General features: G+C 25.6%; 1 protein-coding gene across 1 annotated transcript; it reads left to right on the top strand.

Moving 5' to 3' along the window:
* The first annotated feature begins 467 nt into the window (after positions 1–467).
* On the top strand, positions 468–13491 carry LOC145829664 (eukaryotic peptide chain release factor subunit 1-like). The gene is made up of 10 exons (XM_082937518.1): positions 468–564; positions 2262–2437; positions 3267–3406; positions 5393–5531; positions 6947–7137; positions 7214–7343; positions 8610–8765; positions 11504–11568; positions 11854–12001; positions 12970–13491. The coding sequence occupies exons 1-10, from the start codon at positions 482–484 to the stop codon at positions 13041–13043; spliced, it is 1302 nt and encodes a 433-aa protein (XP_082793644.1). The 5' UTR covers positions 468–481; the 3' UTR covers positions 13044–13491.
* Positions 13492–14574: the final 1083 nt, after the last annotated feature.

Below are 14574 nucleotides of genomic sequence, written 5' to 3'. Positions count from 1 at the left end.
TTTTTATTTCTTAGAACAACTACCTTTGTCATTAGTTGAGAATATTTTGTCTACCACATAAGAAAACTAAAAAAAAAAAAACAGAAAAATAAAAAGCTTTTATAATATGATATTAAGGAAAATTTCATGCAATATCTCTAGCCTAACTTATTGGAGAAATTTAAGGTGTGATACAATATTAAACAAAATTATTTTTAAAATTTATTTAATCCTTAATCCACTAACATTTTATTTTTTATTTAGTCTTTGGTTACATCAAAATTAGTTAGATTAATTGCTTTAAGTATAATTATCCTGAAATAGTTACATTTTGCCTTATTTGTATTAACTTTTTTTACCTGTTGATTTACTATGCATTCAAATTTTTAGTTGTATATTTATATTCAAATTTTTATTTGTTTTTATTTGTTTATGACAGCTTTAAACCATTACTATTATAAGCTAATTCTAAACTTTCCCACAGATATTTTTAATTAAAACAATGGCAGAGGAAACAGCAGCAGATAGAAATGTTGAAATGTGGAAAATCAAAAAGCTGATTAGAAGCTTGGAAGCTGCAAGAGGGTTAGTATTTATGGTAGTTTAATATTTTCTTTTGTTTGGAAAATAAATATTTTTCAAATATGTAACAATGTTAATTTAAAAATGTCTTTCAATATGTACTATGTTATTAAAAAAGGTATTTGTGTTGGTGAGTTTAAATTTCTTTAAGTTCTGTTGAAAGTGTTATAAAAGAGCTTACTATATAAAATTTTTAAAGACATAAAACCTAAAAAAAGAATTTAAATATTTCATATTAAATTTAATTACACAAGTTGAATAAAGTTAAAAACTATAGAAAAATTAAAATGTTTGAAGTAGCAATTTTCATCAAACTTGTTTCTTTTTATTGCTATAGTTGTGTAATTAAATTTAATATGTATTATTTAAATTCTTTTTTAGGTTTGATGTCTTTAAAAATTTTATATAGTAAGCTCTTTTATAAATCAATCACTATGATGTTTATAACATTTTCAACAAAACTTAAAAAAATTTAAATTCACCAACACCAATACCCACAAATTCAACAAAACCGGTTGTAGGTTGTCTTGGATACTGTTGTTGATGGTCGTGTGGTGAAGTTCATTATTTATTAAAAATATTAAGTCATTTAAAATGAAAGTTGAATAAAATTAAAAGTTAAAGAAAAATTAAAATGCATGGAGTAGCAATTTTCATCAAACTTGTTTCTTTTTATTGCTGTAGTTTCATTTTAAATGACTTATACTTTTAATGAATAATGAACTTCACCACATGACCATCAACAACAGTATCCAAGACAACCTACAACCGGTTTCGTCCTGATTAGGACTCATTAGGTAGACATAGTCACAAGAAACCCTGTAATGTTGCGATCTAAACCAAGCAGGCTTGAGTGCACATGCACTGAAGCAACCGCTAAATAGTATTTTAAAAAAGTGATTTTCAAACACATTTTCAAAACTTAGTATTAACTACTAGCCAAAAAGTATTTAAAGAAATGCTGTATTTTCATAACTATAACTAAAATATAGTATTTTATTAATTAAGCATTTTAAATGACAAAAATATTAAATTGGTGTAAACTTGTAAGAAATCACAAATCTTAATTAACTCTACAGTGATGAGGCTTTTTTTTACAAAAATTAGTATTGACTTTTTTTTTTAAAGTTGAAGCATTAACTATGAGACACTTTTTACAACTTTAAACAGATGTCAAAATATTCAGTGGAAATTAGTTAAATTTTGTAAGAAATAATTATTTTAAATAGTCTTGACATTTTTAATTGCATATTCCATACAAAACCTATTGAACTCAAAAACTTTGATGCTTAGTTTATCAAAACTTTAGTTAAATTTGTTATAAGTAAGTAAAAGTTGTAGCTGAGATAAAATTCCACTAAATAAGTCAAAACTCACCATATCACATTTAAGTTTGTAAATTTAGCTTTTTCCTGTACTATTAAAATGGAAAAAAGTTTAATTTTTTAATGACTTGATTTTAATGACTTTTATTTAATTGAAGACAATTAATTCTAAACTAACTGTAAAAAGAAAATCAGAATTTTTTTAGCCTAGTTTTGCCATAATGTGTAAAAAAAGGTAATTCTAGTCTAACTATAAAAGTTTATGAAAAAATCAAATCTAAATTAAAAAGATAGAAGTTTAACATTTTCAAAACCTCTCATATCTTTATTTTGTTTTAGATAGTAATTTAAAAAAAATAATTTAAATACAAATAGTAATGGAACAAGCATGATCTCCTTGATCATTCCTCCCAAAGATCAAGTCTCAAGAGTTTCAAAAATGTTAGCTGATGAGTATGGAACAGCCTCTAATATTAAATCTAGAGTCAACAGATTGTCAGTACTTGGTGCCATTACAAGTGTACAGCAGAGACTGAAGCTTTATAGCAAAGGTTTGTTTTAGTTTGTATATATAATTTTTTATTATCTATATATTTTGCTAACAGTGAAATTAAAAATATTAGTTAAATCTGAAAACATAAACTTTTTTACATACTTCAGCGTTCATAAGCGTCAGGCTAAATATCATTTTATATAAGCAAAATGTCAGTTTTTGTCAGTTCAAATATTCAAAAAATTCTAAAATTCTTGAAACAATTTTGAAAATATTTTTTTTTTGAGTAGACTTTAAAATTATGAGTTTCTTTTTTAATAAACATTCGGATCTAAAGTCAATATGTCGAGTACAAGTTCTTGATCATTTTTAAGTTTTTAAAATAAATTTGAGAAGTTATTTTTTTAGAGTAGATATTATTAACTTCCATATCAGTAATGTACTTTTCAATTGACATACTAAAATGTTATATGCTAAGTGGTGAATATATTTATTTGTGAGAAGAGTGTATCAGTGTTGATGTAGTTTTAAGTTTCAAAAATTAAGAACAAGTAACCTAAATCAAAATAACGAAGTTACATAAGAAATCAAATTCTGAAAACTAAAACTTATATGATATTTTTCGGGGCAATATATAATTAGATACCTTAAAAATTAAAAATTAATATATATTCTGAAAAATTCAATTGTTAGTAGGCTGAGCAGTTACAATTACTTTTAAAGATGTTTATATTCCTCTAAGTAAGAAATAACAAACTATAACATTTTTAAAAAGCTTAAATTAACTAGTGTTTATTAGTCATATATATTAAAAGTTGTTTTTCAAGTTATCATGTTTAAAAATTTAGGATGAAGTTTTAAAAAAATAAAAAATAGCTTTACTTTAGTACCTCACAATGGACTGGTTGTTTATTGTGGAACAATAGTGACAGATGAAGGTAAAGAGAAAAAAGTTAACATCGATTTTGAACCTTTCAAACCAATTAACACCTCATTGTACTTATGTGATAACAAGTTTCATACTGAAGTTAGTGTTTTTTTTAATTTCTTTCTTACAAAATATTTTTAGTTTGTGCTATTTCGTTTTTAGTAAGAATAATGATATTACTACTAAACATTTATTTATTGTATTGATACTAACTTCCTGAATATGTTGAATAGTAGTGATTCCTTTTATGATATTTTTGGTGACCATTTTAGTTAAAATAGCTTATGCAGACAACTTTTAGTAGTTTTATAGTTATTAGTGTATTATTATTTACAGAAATATAAAATGATATTAGTTGGTATTTTATGTTATTTTGAAACCTTTAGTTTTTCATTTGTCAATTTGTTAGAAAAAAAAGTTATTTTGCATTTGTTTTAATTATCTGTGTTTACAGTAATGTCTTTGATGATACAAACTGTTTGTTTATTTTTATTTGGAATTTTTTAGAGAAAATATTTTTGATCAAAACGTATTAATGAACAATTTATATTTGAAAAAGATTCTTGAAGTATTATTTTGTTGTTTGTTGTAGTGTACTTTTATATGTATGCTATACTAATATTAAATATATTTTTATTAAAAATATTATACATACTTTTAATGCCAAATAATTAATTAATAATTTTTTTATTTACATAAGATGTTACTAGCATGAACCCCAGTAATATTATTATTGTGCTTTGTTATGAAAGCATAAGAATCAGTATCAGAATCCGAGCCACTTGAAAAAAAACACATCATGAATAGAAACGACATAAAAAAAAGAAGAAGGAAACGCTCATAACTTATAAAATACTCACTAAACAAAAGTTGTTATTGAAACAAAAAAAAACTTATATAACAAATTGACCACAATATTTTAAGGAAAATATATTTTATAAAGATACAATAAAAACATATAGTATATTCAGTCGAAACGATTTAGAATCTTTAAATTGAAACAAACAAGTTTTCACAAAGTTGACACAAAACGATTAAATAATTTTAAGGAAAGGCGTAGGAAAAAAAAACTTTATATTTTTGAATATGAGTAATATTCATTTGTAATATGGGTCAAAGTTAGTTTTCATTTAATATTTTATTGTTGTTAATTTTTTTTTTCGGGATTTACAATATTTTAAATATTCTATTAAGATCATTTATTAAAAAAATTTAACGAAAATTCTCTACTTTTTCACACAAAATTACATCTTGTGGTAATTTATTTCACATAATCATGGTTATATGGAAAAAAAAAACAAGAGTTTTCAATTATCTCTTGAGATATAATCAATTTTGCAATACAAATTAGTAGAGACATTTCTTCTTGATAATATTCTCATTAAAAATTCCTTTTATGTTATATTTTACTATTAAACCTTATATTTTACTATTAAGACTATTAAGCTGGTCACTTAAATTAAAAGAAATACTTAAATATTTAATAGCAGTTTATCAAAGAGATAAAAAAAAATGTATAAACTTATCAGTTGAAAAATCCTTATGGATTTTTTTGATGAACTCATGAAGATTAGACTGAAAAAGCTTGTTGATCAGTGTTTGAAACTTGTTAGAAAAACTATATCTTCCATTAAATAATTCATTTTCTCTATTTCAGTTCATTTTTTTTATTACGTACCTGTTAAAACAAAAAACTTTGATATGTTGTATTTGAAAAAAATTCTTTTAAGTAAAAAAGAGTTTACAAGCAAAGCTTGAATAAGAATCTATAAGGCAAGACCAACTAGTAACAAAACTATTTTTTTCACACATAGTCGTAGTATTATCTAGAACCGATAATTCTAAATAAAATAACATAATTTTTAAAACAATAATAAAGAAAGTTTACAAACATTCAAAATATTTCTGTAAGGCTAAGTTTTAAAAAACTGTTTTTGTTATATTTACGAATACTGATGAAGTTATTTTCAACCCATACAATTACATTAAGTCTTTATTAAAAAACTTTAGATAAACAGTTTGAAATCTTTTTTATAGTCTTGTTTTATCGTTTATAGTCAGGATATTTTAATATACTGTTTTCAGGCACTAACTGCCTTGTTGTCAGATGATAACAAGTTCGGATTCATTATTATGGATGGTAATGGAGCGTTGTTTGGTACATTGACTGGAAACACCAGAGAAGTTTTGCAAAAGTTCACTGTTGATCTACCTAAGAAGCATGGTTAGTTTTTTTTTTCTTTTATCTATGCCATTCTTAGAAACACACTTAACTTTATGGTAATAAACAAGATTAAATTTTTAAAGTAGTTGGTTAGTCTTACGTGACATTTTATTGCTGTACCAATTTCTCTTAAAATCTACTGAGCAGAGGTGCACACTTTGAGAAACACTGATTTAAGTCACTGATGTTCTTTCAAGACATCACTTGCTATAAGCATCTTATACCGTTTTAGTATCATTTTAATTCAGTTATCATTTTTGTCTAAAACATTTAAGGGAATAAATTGGGAACGGGTCAAAATCCACCCGCGTTCAAAATCCACCCGATCAAAATGTACCCGCATTCAAAATCCACCCATTTTTTTTTTCATTCTTTCTTTCTTTATTTTTTTTAATTATTTTTTTAATTATTTTTATTTATTTTGTATTTATATTTCACTATCACTGTTACCCCTAACCGTTACCCTCGATCAGTAAACGGTTCTCGAATTTTACAGGGTGGATTTTGATCAGGTGGGTTTTGAACGCGGGTGGATTTTGATCAAGGATGGATTTTGAACGTGTCCCCAAAATTGCACATATGGACTTAATTGTACGAAGATAATTTTGCATGAAGACAAAATTGCACGAAGGGTCAATTTTGCACAGAGATCATTTTTGCACAGGAGTAAAATAAAACAAAAAAATACTAAAAAAAAAAGACAAAAAGATAAACTAATAAAAAAACAGAAAAGGGTTAGGGGTAACAGTGATAGTAAAAAAAAATAATTAATAGAAAAAAAAAGCTACTGACCGATGGTAAGGATTAGGGGTAGCAGAGATAGTAAAAAATAAGTTACCGACCGAGGGTAAGGGTTAGGGGTAACAGTGATAATAAAAAAAAATCCGTGCAAAATTGTCTGCTTGTGCTAAAGTGTCTTCATGGAATTTTGTCTTTGTTAAATTTAGCCCGCTCGTGCAAATTTGACACCTACCCGAATAAATTTTATCACAATTTGCAAATAAATAATACAATGCGTTTAAATTAGTAAAAATAAAAAATCGATGACTGCTTTTTTTAGGTAAAGATTTTCAATAAATCATACATAACAAACACTATAAATTTTTCAATGAAAAGGGCGAAAAGCCTTTAGTAAATATGACTTAATTTTTATATGTACGTAATGTTGTGAATCTCTAAACTTAAAATAATAATATAAGATAATGCTCTTTTTTTTTTTAATTTACATATGGAAACATAAATATTTTACTTGAAAAAATCTCTAGGTTAAGTATTTAACCATTTTTACTGAGTTATTGTTAAAGCCCTTAATTTTAAAACGATAACTATTAGCAATTAATAATAATTGCAGTAATTACAAGTTATCTTAGCTTGTCATATTTTGTAAAATTAACAAGTTTTTTAATACTACTAAGGTCGTGGTGGTCAGTCCGCTGTTCGTTTTGCCCGTCTTCGTATGGAGAAACGTCACAATTACGTGAGAAAAGTTGCCGAAACAGCCGTTCAGAACTACATCACCAACGACCGTCCTAATGTCACCGGTCTCATTTTGGCCGGAAGTGCCGATTTCAAGACTGACCTCGGAAAGTCAGATATGTTTGACCCTGTAAGTCTATATACTAATTTTAGGTTGTAGTTGTTTTATTTTATGAGTATGAAATAGCACATAAATTTTAAAACAGCGTCTTCAGGCGAAGATTATAAAGTTTGTAGATGTATCATATGGTGGAGAGAACGGCTTCACCCAAGCCATTGATCTTTCTTCGGAATGCCTTGCAAATGTGAAGTTCATCCAAGAAAAGCAACTTATTGGTTGGTAGTTTGTTGGATTATGTAAGTTAGTAACTGTTTTGTTATGTATATTTAAATATAGTTTTTTTTCCTAAGTAAAAAGTACCATGGAAATCAGTGAAATATCTAAATTAGAAAGTGAACTTGATTACCCTTAAATATTTAGTTACTTGAAATTAAGTTTAAAAATAGTAGTATAAATTTTTACATAAATATTAAAAATTGTTGGTTTATTATAAAACGTTCATCTTTACGTTCATCCATTGCAGAACATTTAGTTTATAATTCAACATGTGAAAACAGTTATAATCTAAATATATTTAAAATTACTAAAACTTGTAGTAATGTTTTCGATTTGATTAAACTAAAATTTATTTGTATTTTATTAAGGAATCCTGTTTTATGTAAGCAAAAAGATTTTGACTATATTGTTTCTTTATTTTCGTAATACTTCATTAATATTGTTTTCATTATATGATGTATAGTTTTACTGTAGATTAATTATAACGTAAGTAAACTTAAATGATTTTAGTTGTTACTAATTGATTTTGTTATTTATTAATCTTTTGATTGTTTTATAAACACTTGGTTACTATATTAGTTTTTAAAATATTATCTCTTGTTAGCTTTGTACTGTACTGATGAGAATTGCTCGAAGTATATCTAGTTTTATTGAAGTAGTGTGTCTTGTATAACTTATAGTATATTTTAAAAGTAACAATGAAAATATAACTTAATTAGATAAGTTTGTTCATAAAAAATTCAAAGCTATTTGAATTTTAAAAACTTATAGAATTTTGTAAAATTAATAAGCTATTGACAAGTTTAGTTTTTAGTTAACGTATTATACTTAATGTTTAATTTTTGTGTTTTTTAAAAGGAAATTAAATTAAAGTAGTATTTTATAATTTATAAACTTGAATTTAAGTTACAAATTAAAGAGATTTTTTAAACTAAATGAAAATAAGTTCGAAGTAAATTTTGATAAAAATATTTCTCCTCTTGAAAAAAAAGTTTCTATTGTAAGTTAAAAAACTTGGGTCGTTTTTAAGAAAACCTTGATAAAAACACGTGGCTATACTGTGAGCAAACATCTTACTACAGTTTTGAAAGAATAAACTTGCATCTATCTACTTCAATTTTATTTAAATTATAAAATTTATGTTTCTACTAATACTTCTAAAAGTATTAATATCAATAATATCCAACCTAACTGAAAAATAAATAAATAAGAAGTTTTATTTTAAATAGTAGTGTTAATATTATAAAAACCATTTTATCGAACAGGCAAGTATTTCGATGAAATTTCAAGAGATACTGGAAAGTATTGCTTTGGTCATGATGACACGCTGAAGGCTTTAGAAATGGGAGCTGTTGAAACTCTTATTGTTTGGGAAAATCTCGAAATACAACGATATGTCCTTAAAAATCATCAAACAGATGGTATGTTTATTTTAAAGTTACTCGTTAATGTATTTTTACCAATACTTTTTGTCTCTTTACTTTTTTTGTGATGAGCTTTAAAAATCCTAAAATATTGATACAGTTGTAAAGTAATTTACTCATTATTACATTAACACGGTGATACTGCCAAACATACTTTTTATTTGGATATATGAAGTGTCTAAAAAATAGTTTAGTGAGCATATACAAGTATGATAACTGTTATATAATATAAAGAAAAAGTTAATCAAAGCTGTAATTGTCATTACCAACTTATGTTTGTAGTTTTAAATTACAACTAAATGTTTTTTAAAAGTTCATAACTGAATTTAATAGATGTTATCATAATCATATTACATTTTCTTTTTCATCTAGATTTAGTGTAAAACTACTTAAGTAAATTCAGTTATTGTTTTTTTTTACTTTTAAATAGTGAAAATGAATTGTTTTATTCTCTTTTTAACATGGTTGATAACTTTTTAGGAAAGTTAAGAATTTCAGTAAAAGTCAAAAAAAAATCCTGCAAAATTGTCATAAATGGGTAGGGAGCACAGCACATTTTTTTGGTCATATTGTAATATTCATATGAGAAGATATGATTCGGATGTGTTTTCGCTTCATTATGAAGAATCTAAAAAAAATTTGTAAAAAAAGTTGCTGTCCAAAAAACTAATTTCAACCCTAAAAATCACATATTTTTTAATTTTTCGATTTAAACAGTAATAAAATCACGTATACGTGCCCTAGACTTATACTTTACATCTTAAATGAAAGCTTATAAATATAAGCATATTTTAAAGACATTTCAACTGCTTTTGATGTATTATGACGTTATTATTACAAAAATATACTAGTTTTCTCTTTAAAATTGTACTTTTTTCTAATACAAAAAGCAAATTATTCTGCTGTTTTTACTTTTAGTTTTTTTGATTTTGAATGTAAAATGTGTTGAGTCAATTAGCCATAAAGATATTACTGATGTAATGTCTTTTCAACTGCATGTTGATAAAGATACAAAATACATTTTAAATCGCTTTCCGTTATTAATAATTATGGTTATTAAGAGCACTTGTCTAAGAGTAAAATATCTAGACCTATATATCATAGAAACTGCATGTTAGTTTATTAAAAATTAGTGTAATTTTATTTTTAAATATAAAGATTTTTTATTTAATTAAACTATAATTATTTCCTTGTATTAAGATTTTTTTTTAGCTTTAAGTATATTATTGTTTTCACATTACTATAAGTTTAAGTTTATAAAGTATTATACATTTAGATTAATTACTACTTTATTTGTTAGTTTGTTTAAATGTTTTAATTCTCTAATTTAAAAGCTTTCTATCAAATAATTTTTAGTTTTAAACTCATAGCAGTTTATTATTATTGTTATTACTTATATAAATGCTATTTAAAACACTGAGCACTTAGCAAGGTATAGATTTTATCTATTAAATATAAAAGCTTATACCTTGCTAAGAGCTATATTATACACATAGTAAAATTCCATTTAACTAGGTATTGAGTTGATATTAACTATCATTTAATATATCTTAATTTATAAAAAAATATCAACCTAAAGCATATTCACAGTCGAAAAATATTATAAGAAATCTGAGATGATAGTAGATGTAATTTACTCTTTTGTTAAAATAATGTCATATTGTTTTTTGGGATACCTTTTTTTTTTAATTCGGAATTGCTCCAAGTGCACTTTTGTAATGTAATCAATCACTTTTTCTAACAAATTTCGTTTTGCTATGGTTTTTGACATAACATAACAATCACCAAATGCTTTGCTTCACTTTGCTATTAATATCTTTAGCATTTGTTGTACACCAAAATTGAAAAGGATGCAAGACTGTGTTTCTGCACATTCAAAAGCCCTCAATTCACATTTAAATTGGTGTGTATTATAATTTTTTTTTGAATAAAAGACAATTTATTTTATACCCAAAAAAAAAAAATAAGTATTAAAATTAAACAGTTTTTATTTCAAAAGTATAAACAAAAATTAGTTTTGCAATAAGTTTGTAACCATTATTGAAAAATTACGTTTCTAGTCAAATTATTTAAATACCGCCAACAGTAATGATTTATTGCTGTACAATTAATAGCTCGATTTTAATAATTATATTAAATTGTTTGAAAAGATCTAAGAAACCTTAATCTGTAGCAGTCTCATACTAGAGATCTTTACTGCATAAAGTACAATGAACGTCTATACTAGGGTTTCTCAAGGGCGGCCATTACATATATTTAGGGCACCAAAGGGCGGTCATGAGTATTAAAAGGACCACAGGGGGCCATGAGGTAATAATTTAAAACTCACACTAAATATTCTGGAGATGGAGAGCAAACAAAAAGGTCTTAAGCGTTTTTTATGGTAGTTTTGAAACTTAAATGGGATATTATGGAAGCATTTCAGGAAATTTAGGGAGCCATAAGCTGTAAAATGGGGGAGCCACGAGGCCATAATTTGAAATTAACATTAGACATTCTGGAGTCGATGATGAAGAGCAAAAATAGAAGGTTTTAGACGTTTTTAATGGTAGATTTTTGAGAAATCTTGTCGAAGTGGGCTAAGATTTTTTTATTTTTTTAAAGGGACCTTTTGAAAAAAATATTTCAGAAAATCCTGATAATGTAAATAACATTATACAATGATTTCAAAACATGGTACAAAATTAAATATCCGTTTATTGATCGTGCTAACTGTTAATCGATTTTTTTTGCAGACGAGAAAGTAATGTACCTCAAACCTGATCAAGAAAAGAACAAATCTCACTTTATTGATCCAAAGGTGAGATAACTTCTTATTAAAACTAAATTTTGATGTGGCATTAATGTTGGACTTAAGTGGATCATTACATTAATTTATAAAAACTAGTAATGTCACCAAAATCGTTTATTGATAGTTAAAATATATAAGTTTAGCTTTAATTATGTATACTCTTTGATCTGTAAAACAACATAATGTTTTATTTTTTTCAATCATTAGTTTTAGTTTAAGTCTGCTTAACTTTATGTATTAGATAGGAGCATTTTTAGTAAGACAATTAAATTATCTTATAAATTTTTCAAACAGACTCAAGTTGAAATGGAGCTTGTGAGCAGTGAGGCATTACTCGAGTGGTTTGCAAATCACTACAAGGATTTCGGTGCAACCTTGGAAATAGTAACTGATAGAAGTCAGGAAGGGTCACAATTCGTCAAAGGCTTCGGTGGAATAGGAGGTTTGGATTTAAAGTCGAGAATTAAGTTTTTTTTTTTGTAATTCCACCCAAAAAATGAATGATAGTTTGATTGAAAAACACGAATAATCAAAATTGAATGCTTAAATATCCGTCATAAAACAGTATACTACAGAAAAAAAAAGAGTTGTAATTTACATGCTTGCCAAAAAACCTTGAAACTTGGAAAAACCTAGAATTTGAGAAATTTTAGAAAAACCTGGAATTTTTAACAATTTTAACTTGTTTAGTAGTAAAATTTCGATTTGATTCAAAAATCTATCATATAGATAAAGTATTTTTGTTCTAATCAGTAATATTTTTTATTAAAAAACACATTTAAAATAGCTTTAGAGTATCTTTTTAATGTTTTTATACTATTTAACACAGTCTCTTACCTTAAACTTGACTTTAAACTAAAGATAGACCCAAAAATGTGTACTTTTAAAAACCTGGAGGAAGTTTTTAAAATCTCGAGAAAATTTGTCAAAAATATTTGGCAACCCAGAATTTATCGGAAAGTCACTTTCATATGGTTGATTCTTTCCGGGCGTGAATTACTTTAAAATTAGTAATCACAATTGAACAGGTTGACACTTTTTTATATATACTTAAGGATTAAATGTAAGGGTTTAGGCTAGTACATACATAGTACTTACATAAGAAGTTTCGGTGGTAAGAAAAAGAAGTAGTAATTAAGAGTCCGTGTTAAAAGATATAAATTAAATTCAACACATACTTATGTAGAGTATTAGAATTTAAGTTTTGAATTAATTAGTTTAATGGTGGTAAATCTGTTCAAGACAGGATTAAGAAGAAAGAGCTGAAAAAAAAAAAGAATATGGGATGTGTTATTAAGAGATAGACTTGTAAAGTAAGGATTATCCGTGCAAAATATGTCGAATAGTTACAATTGGTATTAAACTAACATCTACTTGAGCAAGATACATTTATGCTTAATTTTTCCTCAGGAATGCTCAGATACAAGGTTCCATTCGAGCAGATGGAATATGAGGACAGCGACAGTTTTGATGACGATTATTGACAAACATGGGCGGTTTCCGCGGGAAATTGCCTTTCGCTCATTCACCACAACAAAATGGCGTCGTGCGCTCACGGCTCCGTTTCGCTCATCGTAGTACAGCACCAAGGTTAAGGAGTGAAAAAGAGGGAATATTTCCGAAAACAAATTTGTTGCAGTTTTTTCTATATACCGTGTGTTTGTAATGACATTAAAATAAGCCTTGAATTGTTTTTTTTTTCTAAAATTATTTTGTCCAAAACTACTTAACCTTTTTCGTGTTTTAAATAATAGTTACGTTTTGTTTAGACAATTTATTTATCGGTGAGAATTATAATAAAGTATTTCTTAATATTTTATGAGATGCGTTTTCATAAATTTCTATATCAATAAGTACAGTTTTAATGATTTTTAAAGGTTAATTATAAAGTTTACAATAAGAATCTAGAGCTGCATGAAAAGTACTTTAAGATTTTTATTGGCTGAAGATAATTTTGATTTATTAAAAAACTCGATGTATTATCGGAATTAGAACTCACTCAGGCTAGTCAACTAAATACAAAAATGTTAGATAGATTTTTTTTTAAGTATGCTAACAAATGTTCTTAGTTATATATTTTTGTTTCAATTTCTTTAACAGTAAAATTTTCTACTTAGTTATCTTCTATTTATATGAAATATTCTATTTATGGTTTTGAAGCATTTAATTTCAATTCAGCTTTGCAATAGAAGCTCCACTTTTGGCTATTATTCCATTTTTTTACTTTTAAAATGTTTCTCAATAACTCAGGCTGAGACAAGCTAAATTGTATTGACTTTGCTGTTGTGACTTTTTTTTTTGTTTCTAATAGGGTTGCCACAAACTCAGGATTATTTGAAATCTAAAACAATATAAGGATAACTCCAGCTACTTTTAAATTTTTGTGAAAAACTAAGGTTAGTTTTATATTTTTTAAAAAATCTCAGACTGGTTTTTTTCTAGATTTTGAATGAGATTTAGTTGATAAAGTTTCAATATTTTGTTTATTTTAGATAACTTAGTTCAAAAATATGATTTTTATTGATTTTGAAAAATGTTTGTGAAGTGTTTTTAGCTTTTCGACTAGCCCTTAACTACTTAGAAATAACATTTTAATTTCTGTTTGAAATTTTCATTTATCTAGATTTGAATTTATGTTAATTATATTAATGTTAATAAGAAACAGTTTTGAGATATTAAACTATAACTATATGGTTATGTTAATAGTATTTACACGTTAAAAATAATCAGATTCAGACTTTAAATATTGAACGTTTTAAAACAGTATTTCTATAAGTTTAGTAAACATCGAATGTGGAAGCATACACACACAACCTTTCTATATTATTATTAGTTGAAACAAACGATTATAGAGGTACAAGTAGTTTGCGCCTTCGGCGAAAAAAAAAATAATATTTTAAGGGTTATAAAAAACTTCTGATAACTGCGTCTAATTCTTAAATAGTATTAAAATAAATATAATCATTTACTTCAAAAAAGTGACATTTTACTTCTACACCCCGCAATATGAAAACT

The sequence above is a fragment of the Thalia democratica genome, chromosome 2 (genome assembly GCF_965202585.1).
Source record: "Thalia democratica chromosome 2, ktThaDemo2.hap1.1, whole genome shotgun sequence".
In the NCBI taxonomy this organism is placed as follows: domain Eukaryota; kingdom Metazoa; phylum Chordata; class Thaliacea; order Salpida; family Salpidae; genus Thalia; species Thalia democratica.
This window is presented reverse-complemented; position numbering and strand designations above follow the sequence as displayed.

Excerpts from the sequence above, each read along its gene's own strand:
- LOC145829664 (XM_082937518.1), top strand. The coding sequence starts at position 482 with ATGGCAGAGGAAACAGCAGCAGATAGAAATGTTGAAATGTGGAAAATC. Across the intron at positions 2,438-3,266 it reads ACTGAAGCTTTATAGCAAAG|TACCTCACAATGGACTGGTT; the intron begins GTTTGTTTTAGT and ends GCTTTACTTTAG. Across the intron at positions 11,569-11,853 it reads CTCACTTTATTGATCCAAAG|ACTCAAGTTGAAATGGAGCT; the intron begins GTGAGATAACTT and ends TTTTTCAAACAG.